Consider the following 16943-nt stretch of genomic DNA (forward strand, 5'->3'; position numbering starts at 1 on the left):
TTTGTGATCAGTCGTCCCTTCCCAATGTAGTTTGATTGTGATTTGATTTTTTTAGGTTTGTGTTGCCCTATGTTTGCCATATGAAAATAGTTATATTTCAAATTATATCATATTCATATGTATGCATTTATCCACAGCTTACAGACACTATTCATTTACTGGAACTACATATATAAAACATTCCTATAACTTTTATATTTTAAGTAATACAGCTGAAAATGTGTGGGGGGGGTACTTCCTCTCTTTATATGCTCTTACATATACAAATCATTTTGTAAATGCAGACTAAGGCTGCAGAGAGAGAAGAAATGAGATCCATCCTAATATATTTGGACTCGTTTGATTCCAAACAATTGTTTTATATAACATGTAAAAGCTTTTTCTTGCTTCTGTCCCTGTTAACAAACCATTACTATGAGTTCCATCCGTTACATATTTTACACTCTTAAAATGCACCATTAAATATCTAAAACAAAAAGAAAAGACAAAAAAAAAAAAAAACGATTTTGATTAAGTATTTTAGCTGCGTGAGGTTGAGCTTTGGCAAATAAACTGCAACTGTCTTCATGTGGTTTCATGTCTTCCTGCTGATAATTAAACTGTATGATTTACTAAATGTCCGCTGTCATTGACAGAGGACACACGCTATACAATATGTTCATCCCGCTCTCTCCCCTTCTCCCCTCTCAGGTGGAGAATCCATCCCAGTTCATTCAAGGCTACCGCGTTCTGTACCGACAAACATCAGGGCTGCCCTCCCCGGGGCCATGGCAGATACAGGACTTGAAGGTCGCCTCAGAGAGGGATCTAACTCTCTCTGGTCTAAAGAAAGGCATTGTCTATGAGATTAAAGTGAGGCCATACTTCAATGAGTTCCAGGGTGCAGACAGTGAATCCATGACAGCGCGCACCATGGAAGAAGGTAAGCAAAATTGTCACATCTGACTAAAAATAAAATTCTCTACCAACCAATAAATGTAAGATCTAGTGACTTAAACATGAGCAAATGCTCTTGTGTAAATGATTCCTCCTACTTTTATATTTAGCAGCCGCTGGTAATGGCTTCATAGCCAGATTGTAATGGATAATGGCATTTCAAGTACACCCACCCACACGCGCATACTGCTGCAGTGCCATGTCCCCTGTGTGTGAAAACAGGTCTCCCTGACAGCACAGTGGGGCTCTGTGACAAGCCCAGGCCTCGGTGGGTTGGTGAGCAGAGGGGGAGGGCAAAGACTGTCTCCTTTGACATAAGCTCAGCTCTCCCTCTGCTCCTCTGTGGACCCCTGCTGCCATGTCACAGTCACACACCAACCAGACCTGCGTGATATGAGCCCCCTTCACCAACGCATGCAAACAGACACAGCCTCAACATCCATTAAGCTGGGCGATAACACTTCTCGGTGACCTCCATATCCTTCTACCAGCCACTTAAATTGATCACCTGCTGATTCTTCTTTACTGTTTGTGGCATAAATTATTGCAACCTGTCAGTATTTGTCACATACTTCATTTGTGAACACACACTTATAAGGATTCATCTATTGATGTAAACCATGTGATGAGAGCTATTTGTCGCACTGTGTGGAATATGGCTTGTATAGTACTGAGAGCATTGATGAGGCCATTAGTGTAAAAGAAAACTTGAAGCCACAGCATCTGATGATGAGAGGATCACAGTGCTGTGTAGTATTTTCCTCCCAGTAAGCGGATAAGGAGGAGAAAACTCACCTCACTGGAATCCAATTAAAATGTCCAGGCCAGAGGTTGCCAGCTGAGCCATATGTTCCACTTACTATCGATAGGTTCTGGAAACTTGGCGTCGTGGTGAAGGAAAAATTGATTTAACCTATCAATACTCTGGAGTCTAGAAATTTGCTATTCTGCAGAATTCTGAGAAACAACACTGGTTATCCATCAAAAGTAGATTGGGAATGTGCCACGGCCTTTTTTGAAACCTTAGCAGAGGTCACCTTTGTGGTCTCTGAGGTCAGAACAGTAGACGTCTGCCACAGCATACGGGGGAAAACTGGATTAATGATGCTTACAACCCTTCAGTCTGTAGTCTGTGGCAACAAAGTGGCCCGAGGCAGTAGGTCTGTGACATCACCATCGTCCATAGGCTGCTCCGGGTTTCCTAATTGCTAATTTCAAATCAAAGGAAGTAGTATCATGTGCTAAAGTATCAGGCAGTTAGAGCAGTTCAGATGAGGATGTGCGTGATATTATGAGAGAAAAGCAGGGGGTTGGCGAAGATTAAAGACTGGGCCCTCCTCTGGAGCACGGAGCTCCTCCATCCCAATAATATTTAACTCGTGTGTTATAACGGGACAGGTACGTTGGCATGGAGATGCTTGCTACTTCATGAATTAATTAGCTTAATTGATGCCACCATTTGCATAACAGGTTATGTTTACCACTTTATATCCTGTATATCAGGACGTTAGGCTTAAGTGGCTTTTGTTTAATTGCACAGCTGTGAGTAAAATCTTAATTGTTCCCACAGCATTAATTGCTTTAAATTACTCTCAGGCTACTGTGTTCATCAGTCTTAATATCAGAGTTAGTCATATTATTAAGAACATATTCTTTGACCTTTTCTGCTGTTGTGACCATTTATTGTAATATTATACTAAGTCATTACTGGTATTGTAGCCATTATTCATCCTCCGGGATTGTTCTTTGTACATACGGAAATTGCACAACTGCACTTAATGCTTCCTGTCCTCTCCTAATGTACGCCTTTGACTGACTGGGCAAGCTCTATCAGTTTGCTGAAACAGCACCACTGAAATGACATTTTACAAACTGGATCGTACCTGCTCGACGGTGCACTTAACGTCGGCTAAACAAAAACACGTATATAGTTTCACACCAATCATGGCCGGGCACAGGAAGGGTGCAGTCCCACACGCAGCAAGGTGCAATGCACAGCGTGTTCAGAATCCAATGTTGTGGCTCATCAGAGTATATTAAATGTCCTCTTTGGCATGATTGTACTGTGAAATATGTGTTCAAACAGAAAGTAAATACAAGCCTAAGTCTGCAGCCTAAGTCTATTATCCTGTTATTAATATCAATTCTATACCTTTCCACACACACTATGGAACAACTGCTGATACACTTGGCTGACGTGTATGGATTTACCACTTTGTTGCTGCATCAACAAGCAGCATTTCAGGATTTAACAAATCTGAAAATAATTATTATCTGTTAATTTGTTGTTGTGATATTTCAAACACTAGGAGACAGATTGGTTTTGGCCTAAGCCCAAGTTATGGTGGTGTGGTGACAATCCAGATGCGCAGTTTCCACTGCACATGAACCCTTTTCTTTTTTTTTGTTGTTTTTTTGCTGCAGTCGTGTGCTGGTGCAACAGACATCTGGATATTACAGCTCAGCTGACTGTTAACGGCGGAAGCTGGCTTGTATCATTACTTATTGCTTTAATTTTGCGGAGTTGGATCTGCAAAAATAATGGAGTCATTACAGGATCCTTTACAAACTACGAGGGAAACACATAATGTAGCTTAGCTTTGCTTTCCCTAGAATGTTGAGAGGTGCTCTGAATAATCCTGTCAGTCAGTCTAAAGTCTATCTGCATTCATAGAGCTAATGTTATTTTTATCCGTGCCAGATAGAGTTCTGCATAAATATATCATTAGGATGGGGCATTTTCTTAAATTTTATATTTGCTGACCTGTCACTAAATATTTTTTTTCTCTAAACATTAGACTATTCTGCATTTTTGATACTACGTTTGTAAAAGTTGGCTCAACAGTAATTGCTTCACACAAAGTTGATACAGTCTAAGTATGGATACCCCCAAAGTAGGTCGAGTCAATTTGTTCCTGAAAAGAAACTGCATTTTATATGGCTGATTGAATTCCTTTGCACTGCCATGCTGTCTAATATTTTGCAGATATGCCGTGTGTGCTTGGAACCTCTCTCTTTAAAGAACAGGTAAAATCACTCAGGGAGGTTTATTTCATCTTTCAAGCTCAAGACATCTATTACAGTATGAATTAATTGAACCAGATGTAAAGAGCTATCCAGATGTCAAAAGACTGGCACTCTCTTGGGTCAGTCTCAGCACTGGCAGAGATGCGCTTTACTTTTCTTAACATGGTCTGGCCTGATTAGATAATTTCTGCCGATATGCACAGCTTGTACATGACTTCATTACGTCTCTCCCCATTTACAAAACTTGGAGAATTTAAGTCATAGTATCTGGTGTTGTCTTGTTTGCTCCAGGTGGCAAACGTCATGACCCACCTGCTTTGGCTTGTCTGTGTGGCTGTGACATTGTGCGCCTTGCTTACGTGGACCCACTGCATATAGCACGATCATTTTGTGGTTCCATAATTAGATCTGGAGCACTTATTTCATCTGCTCACTCAGAAGATAATGGTAGTTTTAATGGGAATCGTGAGAAACTATGTGCCCAGTGTGGTTGTGCAGTCAGTTTAGAGAGAAGATGATTTGCTCAGTTCCATAGATACAGTGTTTGCCTCCTGCAGCCTCTTTAAATCACTGATGTCCATGCAGGTTGTCAGGCCAAAGTGGCACATTCTAGAAATAACCCTTTAAAATGAGTAATTCAATTTGGCACTGTGAGGTATTTCTGTCGAGAAACTTCCTCTCAAAACTTTATAACATTTACCATATTCATCCAGATATGTAAAGTTGAATACGGCTGCTTTGGAAGTATTTAAGTATGTTCTCAACTGTGGTAATCCATTATGAAAGTGATGCTGGCTACTCATAGCGAGTTTTTTTTTTTTCTTCTTTTTTTTGGCAAAGAAATTCTACTCACATCTAAACTCTGAGTTACTGGTGTGCATGGAATCATTTGAGCAATTAGTAAAGCACACATTGAACTTTGCCTGGTCGCTGTGCATCTCATGGTTGTCAGTAATATACCTGTAGTAGAATCTTAAATTCACTGTATTTGAATAATTACATCCAAAAAGATAGGACATTGAGATGATGTGCTCTGGTAGCCATCTGCCAAACTGGCTTTGAAATACTTGCTATAGTGCCGGCAGTATGACTATGAATTGAAGTAGTGGCTGACACAAATCCTCCTCTGACCTGATAAAAACAAAAGACACTTTCTTCTCTGTTACAGCACAATATACTATTTGTTTATTGTGAATTATGTCTTATTTCTTCTTCTTCGTCATATGTATTACCTATGTTTCTGTAATATTTTCACCCCCTCTGTTCCATCAGCACCAAGTGCACCTCCACAGCAAGTCACAGTGATGACACTAGGGAGCCATAACAGCACGTCCATCAGCGTATCATGGGACCCTCCTCCCACCGACCAACAGAACGGTATCATCCAGGAGTACAAGGTAGATTCAAACCCTGCACCTTGTGCACTGTACCAAGCTGAATATTTTTTACTGTGCCACCTCACAATGAATTCTGTCTGGCATGTCTGCTTTTTGTCAGATCTGGTGTTTGGCCAATGAGACACGCTTTCATGTCAATAAATCTGTGGATGCAACCATCCGTTCAGTGGTGGTTGGGGGTCTGCAGACGGGAGTGCAGTACCACGTGGAGGTGGCGGCGGGCACCAGTGCAGGGGTGGGAGTCAAGAGCAAACCCCAGCTCATCATCTTGGGTAATCTACTCACACCCGCCAAACCGGGAGTCAAATGAAATGACCTTATAATCTGGGACCTAGGTCTCCATCATATACTGGGGGTCTGGAAAAATGATTTATCAGTTTATCACACTTCAAGAAAGAAGATTGCGCAGATGTCTGCAGAGAAATCAATAGTGCTTCATTAAGTGTAGTGTCTGGTAACACGGTGCCAAATACTGTTAGCCATATCAATAATCCTCTTCAATATCTGGGCAGCTGGTGCTAACAAAGTAGACAGTGTTTTTGTAGGAGCTTATCAGCCTATCACATCTTATCACATAGCTAAAGGATGCCAGGAGTATATAAGCCCAAAATCAATATGGGAGCCCAGGCCAAATGTTCTTCATCTGTGACTTTTGACTGATATATAATAACACCCTTAACGCACAGAGAAAGGGAAACACAGGCATGTGGACTGAAGCTTAATGATGGAGGGAGTTTCCTGCTGGAGACTGTGAATCTAATTTCACAGCACAGTAGCCGCAACAGAAAATCAAACTCTGCCAGAGCTGCTCTGTCAATCTCGTGTCTTGCAGCTCAAGTTGATAAGTGCACTGCTGAATTGATTACCTCTGCCTACATATTGGATGTACTGATGCTGGTCTTTTTTATTTTGTTTGTTTGTTTTTTTTTTTCTTTTTTCTTTTTAAAATTCCAGTCGTTTTTAGTATTCCATTTATTTTTGGTGCTCTTGTGGTCCATTTGGCTTGATGTTTGATATAAAGTATGTCATGCTGTCTTAGTTTTATTCATAATAAAAAATATTTGGATTTAAATATAGACTTTTAACTGCTAACTGAAACATTATAACTCTTAATTGCAATGGTAGTGATAGTGTTTCTTATCCTCTTGATAGTTCATTGAAGGCATGCTTTGTAGAAGACCACAATTTGGAAAAGGACATGGAAATTTTACACCAAATAATTTTAAATGCAGCAGCTATTGAAAATCATTTGTTCATTCAAATGCAGTTAAACTTGAATTTTGTAAACTTTTATGCTTTTTATGTTTGTTTGTTTGTTTGTTTGTTTGTTTGTTTGTTTGTTTTATTCAATGTGTATGATTGTGTAATCTTGTGTGCCGCTCTCAGGTGCAGAGCTGAGGGACGTAATGACGGGATCAGAGGGCAACAATAGCATCTCAGACGTAGTGAAGCAACCGGCCTTCATCGCTGGACTGGGAGGGGCCTGCTGGATTGTCCTCATGGGCTTCAGTGCCTGGCTGTACTGGAGGCGAAAAAAGAGGAAGGGACTTAGCAACTATGCAGGTAAAAAAATCTATTTTCATGGTTCTGTATTGACACAGAATCTCAAGCAGAATAGATCTCTCTCTCTCTCTCTCTCTCTCTCTCTCTCTCTCTCTCTCTCTCTCTCTCCCGTGAAAGCTGATGTCATCCCAGATGAGACTCCATTTAAGCTGGCTAAAATGCAGGACAAAGGAGATATATTCAGCACCGATGGAAATGAGCCCTATTTACTTTAATTCAGTGTGCACCGATGTGCATCAGCTGTGCTGAGTTCCATCAGCACCGCATCTCAACACTCTAATACATCCGCGTGAGATAAGTAATTTAACATGCCCCCCCATTATCAGACCCTAGCTGGTGTTGTTTGCACAGCAACGCGCAGCACGTCTAGGTTTAGGTATGAAATATTCTTTTATCCCTCTGTGAGTCAAGCATATAGCTGCGCGCCATTATCATAATTTGTATTGCAGGATTCATCGCGGTGACTTGGGAGTGCTGTGATTTTCTAATTCAATAGGGATTTACAGGATTGAGTGCTACATCTTTGATCCATTCTCTCAAAACAAATTGAGGAGTTTCATTCCAAAACATGGGATTTCCATCTTTTTTTTTTTTTTTTTTTACAGGAACTGTCAATATAAAATATCCTCCTCCCACATTTTGGAGTGTGGGAGGAGGATGTTTCTGAAAGAAATAAAGGTATAAAGTAATAACCATGCAGATGCTTCAGGGTAAAAGGGGTCAAGTGTGTCACCTTCATCTGAACTACAGTATACCCTCGGGCAATCAGTGTGTTTTCTGAAAATGCTGAAATGCAGTAGGTAGATGCTTTACCGCTCCTTTCATTACAATCCACCAGTGCTGACATCAACAAACAAAGATGAAGCGACTTCATATTTCCACTACTGATTTCATGAATTGTTCACGGTTCATTTCACCTTGTCTGTCTTCTGACGTGAACACTTTTCCTGTCTCTTTCTGTTGAAATTGCAGTTCAGTCCTTCACCTTTACTCGCGCAGGTACGTCGCCCTTACGTTGTGCATTACACTTTAAAGCATCACAGTCACCTAGCTGCCTACATTCTTAAGTGCAGTAATCCATCAGTCATTCCAGTTGACGGCGGGTGCTGTACGATTTCTAGACAAAATAATTGTGCTTTAATTACTTTTTCTGTCTCCTCCTCTCCTTTTCTCTCAAGTCACTTTCCAAAGAGACAGAGGCCTGATCAGAAACGGAAGGTGAGAATTTAAATTACCTTATAAAAATCAAGAAACCCTACAGCTAGAGGTTTGCCGCTGACATTTTAGTGCCACAGTGCAGTGCTCACTCTGCCTTCTCAATGACAAAAGCCCATTGTAATACCTGAGATGAAGAGTTCTTTCATGATGAATAGAATTTGCATACCTGTTCCAATATTCCCCCTCTGCTTACTCATATCAGTGTATGATTTGCACTGATGTACACTTGATGAAATCATTAATCACTCCTTTGAAGTGAGTGCGACCAATTAATGCAGGTGGGCCGCCGCCGCATTCACTGGCTCCTCTCGGTTCATTTGGGGTTGCTGGCAGAGTGCAAGGTCGTGGGAGGAGGGGAGAGGTGATGAATGCGCTGTTTAAAAAGCTTGGCATACGGCGCGCTACTGTACACAATGGACTGCATGTGGGGATGGAACAACAAAGTGTTGGATGTTGAAACTCGGTGGCCATGAGAATTTCTGCCTCAGCGCTGAATATGGAAGTGTAGCTGGGAAGGTCTTCTCTTTTTGTCCCTCCCTGTTTCCTCTTTTCTTTTTGTCACTCCTAAGCAAGGATAATGTTGGCAATGCTGCGCTAGAAATAAACCTTTCTGCTGGCCTTATGCACTGAAAATGCACATATGTGTCATCAGCGTGCGTTTGCACGTAAATTCATGCAAATGTATGGATACACTTGTGCAATTTAAAAGGGAAATTATTGACATAATTGTTTGAACACCTTGGAGCCATCACCCAGTCAGCTGTGAACAATTCCCCTTGTCACTTGGCGAATCACACAGACACAGTGGAAAATTCTCAGTGTAGCTGCACATTAAGTAAACATATGCAGACCTGATGCATTAGGCATGTGGGTGTTTTTTCCATTTTTATTACAGCGGATGCAACATTGTTGTTAATAGTGTTTTTTTCTCCCTGAATTGCTTCCCACAACTTTGCTACCTTGAAGTCAAAGCCTGTATTCATGACTGTTGTATTTTACTAAGACAAAATGACACGGTAGCTCTCCTAAACCACCTAATGGGCTTTTGCTATCTCTGTTGCTATGGAGATGTTGCACCAGTGTAGCTGATCTGCCAGCGGCTGTCCATGATTCTCAATTTAAAATGTAAATTTCTGTTGTGCTAAGGCTCTGAAGTGGATTTAGTGTGTATTTAGGCCTGCCTTGTTTCTTCAGGGAGAGTTAGGAGCGCTGGAGTTAAGGGGAGACAGAAGTCTGATTTATAGACTTGCCATTCGATGTCTCTCTGTTGTTTATTGTTGCTGGTGCACTGGGCTGCTCCACTGGCGCGAATATGCTGAACGAGTCTTCGCATCAATTTGTTGTTGATGCAGCAGGGAGAAAATGAGCAACACTCTTATGGCGCAAGCTGGATACTTAACACTGCAACACACCCTCTCTTTGTCTCTTCACAATCATCTTCTCGCAGTCGTCCAGGGCTGTTGAAAGCCGGTGACCCTGGTCTTCCCTGGTTAGCTGACTCCTGGCCCTCCACAAGCCTCCCAGCGAATGGGGGCTTAGGGAGTCCAAAGGGTGGGAACAACTTTGGCAGAGGAGGTAAGAAATATAAACAGGCTGGGGTAAACACAGTTTTAGCAATGCCTGGTTGGACAGTTTTGATGCTCATCCCTTGGGAAGCACAGTGACAGGGCATCACGCATAAGCACGCACACACAAACAAACACACACGCTCACCCAAATTAAAAGAGCCTTTGAGCTCTATACTTTGCTAATTTGATTTGACAAGCCTGATATTTGGCTTTAAATTTTGCTATTTGCAAATACTTTTTCTCATGCCCTGCCGTTGTGCGTTTCTCAAGGTGGTGTGAGATTGATGGTCCGAATATGTGTTTGCATTGTATATTTGTGTTTGTATGTTCTCCGAGCTTACTGGAGTCCCCGTGGGCTGCAGGCATTATATGTGCAAGACAGTAGAGCTGAAGGTTATCACTGTTGGAGTGTCCCTCTTGTGAACACTCCGCCAGGCTCCCACAGTGTGTTGCATGCTAATTATGGTTGTAGATAATCACTTTCATTTATATCAAGTCCATTTGAGACATGTATTTAACTAATACAGAGCAACACAACAGCAGGGAGTGTTAATGACCTTAAAGATCGTTAACTTCATGTCAATGTATCTCTACATGATCCCTTTTCCCTTTCCCTCCTCACTCTGCCACCCTACTCCTCCGTCTCAGATGTTTTACCGTCGGCAGCAGTGGAGAAGACGGGCACCATGCTGTCTGATGGTGCCATCTACAGCAGTATTGACTTCATGGGTAAAGCAGGTTACAGTAGCCCAGCGCGAGGCAGTCAGCCCACCCCCTACGCCACCACTCAGATACTCCAGTCCAACAGTTTCCATGAGCTGGCCGTAGACAGGCCTGATCCCCGCTGGAAGGCGTCTCTCCAAGCCCAGCAGGAAATAGCAAACCTGGGCTACTCACTAACGGACAGACGCCCTGGCAATGGTACACATCATTTAAATGTGCATGATAGAGGGGTTTTTTTTGTCTCATGTTTGCACTCTTATCCGTTATTTATTAGTTTTGGGAGGACTGCAGTACTGCTTGAGTGACCAGTAGAGAAAATATTTTTACAATAAACAGACTGTATGTAATAGGTTTCTACAAAACAATGAATTTACTACCGGGAAGTTTGCAAATTAAACCAGAGAAAGAGCAAAATGGAAAGGAGGGAATTTATTTACATATTCACTGAAAATGGACCCTTAGGAAAATGTTCTTAATTACTCCTCTGTCTTCATCACAATTCTACCCTGGGAGCTTATCTAGCCCAGAAATGTCACACAATCATGACGCATTTCTTTGGGTTAACTTGATTAGTGATGGCAGAAAATCCCTCAGTTGTTGTGAGTTATTTATGCAGCGTATATGAATTTAGTGAAGTCATGTAGGCATTGCTGTTTGTATTTTCACACAAAAGGCTAAGATGCTCGACTAAATGTCAGGCGTACCAGAGGAAAAACTAGGCCACGTTGGGAAGTTGTATGGAAGCAATTTCGAGTGCTTTGCTACAGGTTTTGGTGCCTTTAAGAAATATCAACATTTATAAAAAATAAAAGGCAGCAGGGAACGATTTCAAGGCAAAACCTATATGCAACCTTGTGAATCCAGTGTAGAATCAATGTGGGCAGTGTGGTCGGTGTAGAGAAGACTCAACTTCCTTCACTCTTCACTGACCCTCAGGTGCAAAGGCTGGGAAGAAAAAGAAGGCGAAGGGTGGAACAAAGACCTCTAAATCAAATGGGACATGTTGGGCTAACATGCCCCTGCCTCCACCACCCATGCACCCACTCCCTGGTACAGAGGTTGACCTTGACCGTTACCCCCAGGAAAACCACGGAGGAGGGTAAGATACGTTCACGTCTCATCAATCTCTGCCCTGGAAAAGAGAAACACAAAAAATGGATCGAAAAGAAAAAAAACACATGAAACATAGTGGTCTAGTTTCCACTAGAGATCTTAACTAAACTCTTCTTTTCTGTACTTAAATCCTTTTAAAACCTCTTTTCTTCCAAATAAACATTCATGCAGCTGTTCTGCAGAGTCAGTCTGTGTTAGTAACACAGTAACCATTTTGTCCACATGGTAGATATGACAGCAACTGGGCACCGTCCATGTCTCTCCAAACCTACCACCACCAGAGTTTGGACAATGAGATAGAAGGGGATAGGGGTCCCACTCCACCCCTGAGAGGGCTATCCTCTTCTCCGGCAGCAGCTTCCTTCAGCCAGCCTTCATCCTCTTCTCTCAGCTCCGCTCACCATGAGGAGATGCAGTCTATTTTGCAGGCCCACTTGGATGAACTGACCAGAGCTTACCAATATGAGGTGGCCAAGCAGGCATGGTAAGGATCTTACGAAGCTCCAGTCCACCACCTTCCTCTCATAATTAGACGTGTTTCTCAAAAAAAGGAGACGTACGTGTGCTGAAACCAGTCATTTGACAGACTTGTTTTTCCAGATATGTCTATTTCACACAGAAGGAGAGATACCTGTAATTTTATTCATTTTATTCTGTTGATAGTTTGGGTTTTGCATATCAATTGCCAATGTTTGAGCGTCTTATAATGCTGGTATTTACATGTGTCAGCTCCAACCTGCAGCCTGTGTTTCTTGCGAGCAATAAAAAGAGCTCTCCATTGATTACACCTTTGATGGCGCATTGGAAAATTTGACAAGTCAGTGATGACACGTGTTGGAGGGTAATGACTGGGTTTAGTCTAACATGCTGTTCTGACATCAGTAAATAGAGTTGGTAATTATGCATGCATCTCGTCTATGGCGGGATGTGAGCCATCATGGAGGACAGCTGTGGAGGAGATAACAGGCATGTTGGTGACAGCCCTGCCCATCCAGATATCCTTTATCCGGTCCAATTACAACTCCATTGTGTTAGCACAACACACACCAGCACTGAGAAAGTAATCAGTGACATCACTGCAGGCATTCATAGTCTGTGCACGGTGCACCTCTATCTTCCTGAATATGGACTGATTCTCCATTCTGAAATGCATTTCGCTGTATTTTTATTCATTATATTCCTTTTTTTTTTATTTTTTTTATTGACATTGTTCATTAATACGCAGTGTTTTCCCCACAATTAATTAGGCACATGAAGAGCAGCCCTAACATGTCCAACACCAACACCATTCCTCCAATGGACTTCATGTCGAGTACACTGGGCTCTGATTTGGGAGCCACTCTCCTTTCTGAAGAAGACGAGGATGAGGAGGAGGATGAGAGATATGCCGTGGTGTCGAAGAATCTATGTGGCTTTGAATACACTCCTGGTCACAACGTGGATAGCCTTGAGGGCTCAGGTATGTTCGAAACATGGTAAAATACATTTTCCTATTACCGTCAGTGATAACAAAAGTGATGGATATTTGTAGAAAAATCATTTATAATCACCATGAATATGCAGAAATCAACATAGAGTGTTATTATTACGTCTGCCAATAGGGTTTTGGGCCATTTAGACAATAAACTGCAGTGTGAACTATCACTAAGAACAACAATAGCCCATTGAATCGCACACATACAAGCATGTCCATGCACTAAAAAAGTTGCTTTCTAGGAAGTTACAGATCAGAGACATGTCACCAGCAGGGAGATTGATTAATGCTCACAGTTAGGGTCAGTAGTTTTATCATCTTACAAACAATAATTACTCTTATATCTAAATGTAAATCGTGGATGCTCTTTATTCAGGCAGTCTGTCAAAAGCTACTTGAAGCCATTCGTGCAAACACATCAAAAGTGTAACATATAATGTGTTCGCTGCTTTAATAGGGCTCTACTGAGAAGTTGCATGTCTATCGTTTCAGATTTGACACATTTAAAAATAGGGTTTTGTCTGAAAGGGCTTTTTTATTATTGGGAAACTTGAAAGTTTCTCCCACAGGAACAGAAGTGGACCATTTTTAGACACCGCTTTTTGATCAGCTAACAGACTGAGAATGTGTAAGGCTTTGAATAACCCGCTGCAGGGCACAACGCAGGTCAGTGCGACTAAAAATATTTACAAACATTAGCAATGCAAAGATTTCATCATGGCATGTTTAGCTGTCACACATTTAGAGTAATTGTATAAGAAGAGCATTCAGGCGGATCGGGAAAGCATCTTTAGTCCAGTGAATCAAAAACCTGAACAAAGCTAGTGCGGTGGCAGCATTTCCACAGAGGGTGCCACACTGTAGCTGTGGCTTGAAACGGTGCATTTGTTTATACAGTTCCTTTTTTCAATGACGTCTGTTTGAGTAAAACATCATAAAGTTAAAATGTTTTAAAACTTTTATAGATTTCGAGTTCGTTTTCTATCCTGCAACAAAGGAAATGCCCCTTGAGACCTGATGTTATTCTCTCAGCATGGAGATTTGAAGTTCTAAATACAAAGGAGTTGTTCTTTTGCACAAATATGTCTCCATGAACCCTCTCACTGCTGCTCATTGTAGGTAAAACCTCCCATCCGTGTCAGTCAGACAGTTCTGTCACTGTGGACCATGGTACACAGGGCACGCATAGCCTCGGCCACAAGAGGGCACCGCTGACTGGCCTCAATCCTCAGACGGAGAAGGTTGGGACTCTGCCCAGACGAAGAGACACCAACACAGACGGTAAGTTAACTCTTTTTACACACTCAGCCACAAATTGTCAGATAATCCCCAATTAGAGTGAATGGAGAAACGAGAAGGGCTCCCACATCGTGATTTCTCATTTGTATCTTCTGCCAAACACCATCATCCACCATCCAATTCACCAGCCCACACACCTGCCGTGAAGTCCCTGCACAGCGTAGGCTCCCGTATGCACAGCTCATGGGCAGCTGCGGCCTCAGACCCCTCCGAGGAGTGCATGGTGACCGTGTCGACGCTGGAGCGGCAGCATATGGCCTCCTGGAGTGGCACGACGACGTCCAACAGGGCCACACTGAGTAGGGGTTCCCACAAGAGACTCGGCACAGATCCTCCCACAAACAGCACAGAGAAAAGGGAACACTGTGAGTGTCCATCCTCATGAGAACGTACTCACACACAAATTGCACTCACTGGATCTAACCTGATGCAAGAGAGTGTCTGCGGAGAGCAATCGTTTGCCACTTTGACTGAAAGTTTATTTAGATTTTTATAAATCTATGTATAGTTGTATTTTGACATATTCTGATTGACAATTAATAACATTATCGACCTCATAATAAAGCCCAATAAAGGATGCAATTTAAAACGGCATACTGAGTGCTGCTTCACTGGTAAATTGGGGCCTGTCACTTCTTTTGTATAGAAAGTTCAGACTTGCCTCTAGTCTGCTTAGACTGCGCCGCAGTATAGTTATTAGTGTATATCTCTGAATGAAGATAAAAGCAATGTAATGACAGCACAGAAAAATCAAAGGACAATCAAAATTGTAGATGTGCTCCATCATTCCTTTTAAGAAAGGCGAGCGCTGCAACGAGGAATTTGTGTAAATGGATGCTGTGTCAGGCAACCTCTGCTTTTTAGCAAGATGATTGCAATGTTCTCTGAAAGGAAATTAAAGGAAGAATCAGTCCGAGTCATGCTAATTTTACTCCCCCCTCTACCTCCAATGTAGTGATTCAGGATAAGTAGCTGCACAGCAGCATCGTTTTTGAATGAATAGTTTCCAAAGGTCCAATCAAAAGTAAAAGAAAATGTCCTGCTGCCTGCAGAGGCCACTATGGTTATGGGGTTATTGACCTTTTTCTAAAATATACCAGAATTTTCCTTCAATAGTAGAATGATAATCACAATCATAAAGTCCTGGATGGCACCATTATATAGCTTCAATCCAAGCTGAAATGTACCCTGCTTTCCCTTTCAGAGTCTCTGTGAAGCGTCGTTCCCTGCAGTTGCTGCCTGTCCCAGGACACCTTGTTTTGTGAGCGCTGGAACGAGATCTTCTCCTCCGCGAGTGACACAGCGCGACGTTTCGGGAAGACGGAGATGAGAGAGAGCGGAGACGAGGGAACAGGGTGCGAGATAAAAATGCAGAGCTGTAAATGTCATGTACAGACACAGACACCAGTCTCACAGTGTTATTTTCATCCCCCTCCCCCCCCCCCCTCTTCAAAAGAGTAAACAGTATGTTATATGTCCGCTTCTATTTTCTGTCACATGGTATACAGCAGTTCACGCGATGAGGAAGAGATGAGGAAGAAAAATCACAACTAATGACTAATTCAAATGAAAAAGGACTTGCATAATTTGTAAATATATTTTGAAATGGTTCTTTTTCTCTTTCGTTTGCTTTGCTATGCAAGCCAAACCTATCGTTGTCTCTTTTGTGATTTATTACTGTGTCTTTTTTTTTTTTTTTTATTATTCATTAATGCTCAAACTGTTAGCTTATTTTGACGAAGCTACTGTATTGTTGTACTTTGCACAGAGCGTTTTGGTAAAAATAAGCACAAACCCATTGTCAGCTCAGCTGAGGAGGAGAATCGTAATGGCAAAGAGGGATGTCTATGTTCCACAGAACATAAACCGAAGATATAGTCATGACTGTGCTGTAATCGTTTTGATAAAATACAGAACACAGGTAAATACTTGGAAATGAAATGCCAAAATGTCTGTGTTCAATAGGCTACTTCTTTCTGGGAATCCTATTATGCATTATACAAACAATGATTCTCAGCAGATGTTGACCAGAACATTGTTTGACGATAACAAATCAACACTTTAATCAGTTGTGATGTCCAAAGCAAAGACATAGAAAAAAAAAAAAAAAGGTGTCATTTCTCTGCCATTCCGAAAAAGAATATGTTAATAAATAATATATCTATATATATATATTTGTTTCTTTGACACAATGGCATGATGATAGTGCAATATCCAAATGACAGTATGACAGTAAAAGGGGAACGGGAAGATGAAAGCGAGCGCCCTGATGTTGCAGGGAAAATAAATAAGATGCAAGATTTAATGACAACTATATGTGATGTTAAACATCAAAGAAATTATGCTAGGTTTTTTTCTTATGTACACTCTTGAATGGTAACGCTTTTCCACTATCCTACAAAGATATAAAGACGTATAAGACGACAGCCAAATTCAGTGATCTTCGGAAAAGTTTGACAACGCAGCCAATTAGTAGTTTTTCTGCCAATGAGATTCACAACGTGACGTCTTTTACTCTTGTTTGGATTGGTTTTGTTTCGGATCATTGTTCTGAGAATGGATCTCCCTTTGAAGAATCTTCACCTGCCAGATTGGTTTGCCCTCAGGAATACACAGCCACATACA

The 16943-nt window shown here is 41.7% G+C and overlaps 1 protein-coding gene across 1 annotated transcript in view; it reads left to right on the forward strand.

The window, feature by feature from the left end:
• LOC113170137 (roundabout homolog 2-like) overlaps positions 1-15851 on the forward strand; it is a 64091-nt gene extending 48240 nt beyond the window's left edge. Inside the window, exons 15-28 of the mRNA XM_026372070.1 lie at positions 691-922; positions 5236-5360; positions 5461-5632; positions 6747-6923; positions 7896-7922; positions 8102-8141; positions 9589-9716; positions 10358-10630; positions 11369-11531; positions 11775-12029; positions 12793-13004; positions 14139-14300; positions 14447-14683; positions 15523-15851. Of these exons, the coding sequence (XP_026227855.1) occupies positions 691-922; positions 5236-5360; positions 5461-5632; positions 6747-6923; positions 7896-7922; positions 8102-8141; positions 9589-9716; positions 10358-10630; positions 11369-11531; positions 11775-12029; positions 12793-13004; positions 14139-14300; positions 14447-14683; positions 15523-15524 (2205 nt within the window). The 3' untranslated portion in view covers positions 15525-15851. The remainder of the gene's footprint in view (positions 1-690; positions 923-5235; positions 5361-5460; positions 5633-6746; positions 6924-7895; positions 7923-8101; positions 8142-9588; positions 9717-10357; positions 10631-11368; positions 11532-11774; positions 12030-12792; positions 13005-14138; positions 14301-14446; positions 14684-15522) is intronic.
• Positions 15852-16943: the final 1092 nt, after the last annotated feature.

Source organism: Anabas testudineus, chromosome 14 (assembly GCF_900324465.2).
Source record: "Anabas testudineus chromosome 14, fAnaTes1.2, whole genome shotgun sequence".
Lineage (NCBI taxonomy): Eukaryota > Metazoa > Chordata > Actinopteri > Anabantiformes > Anabantidae > Anabas > Anabas testudineus.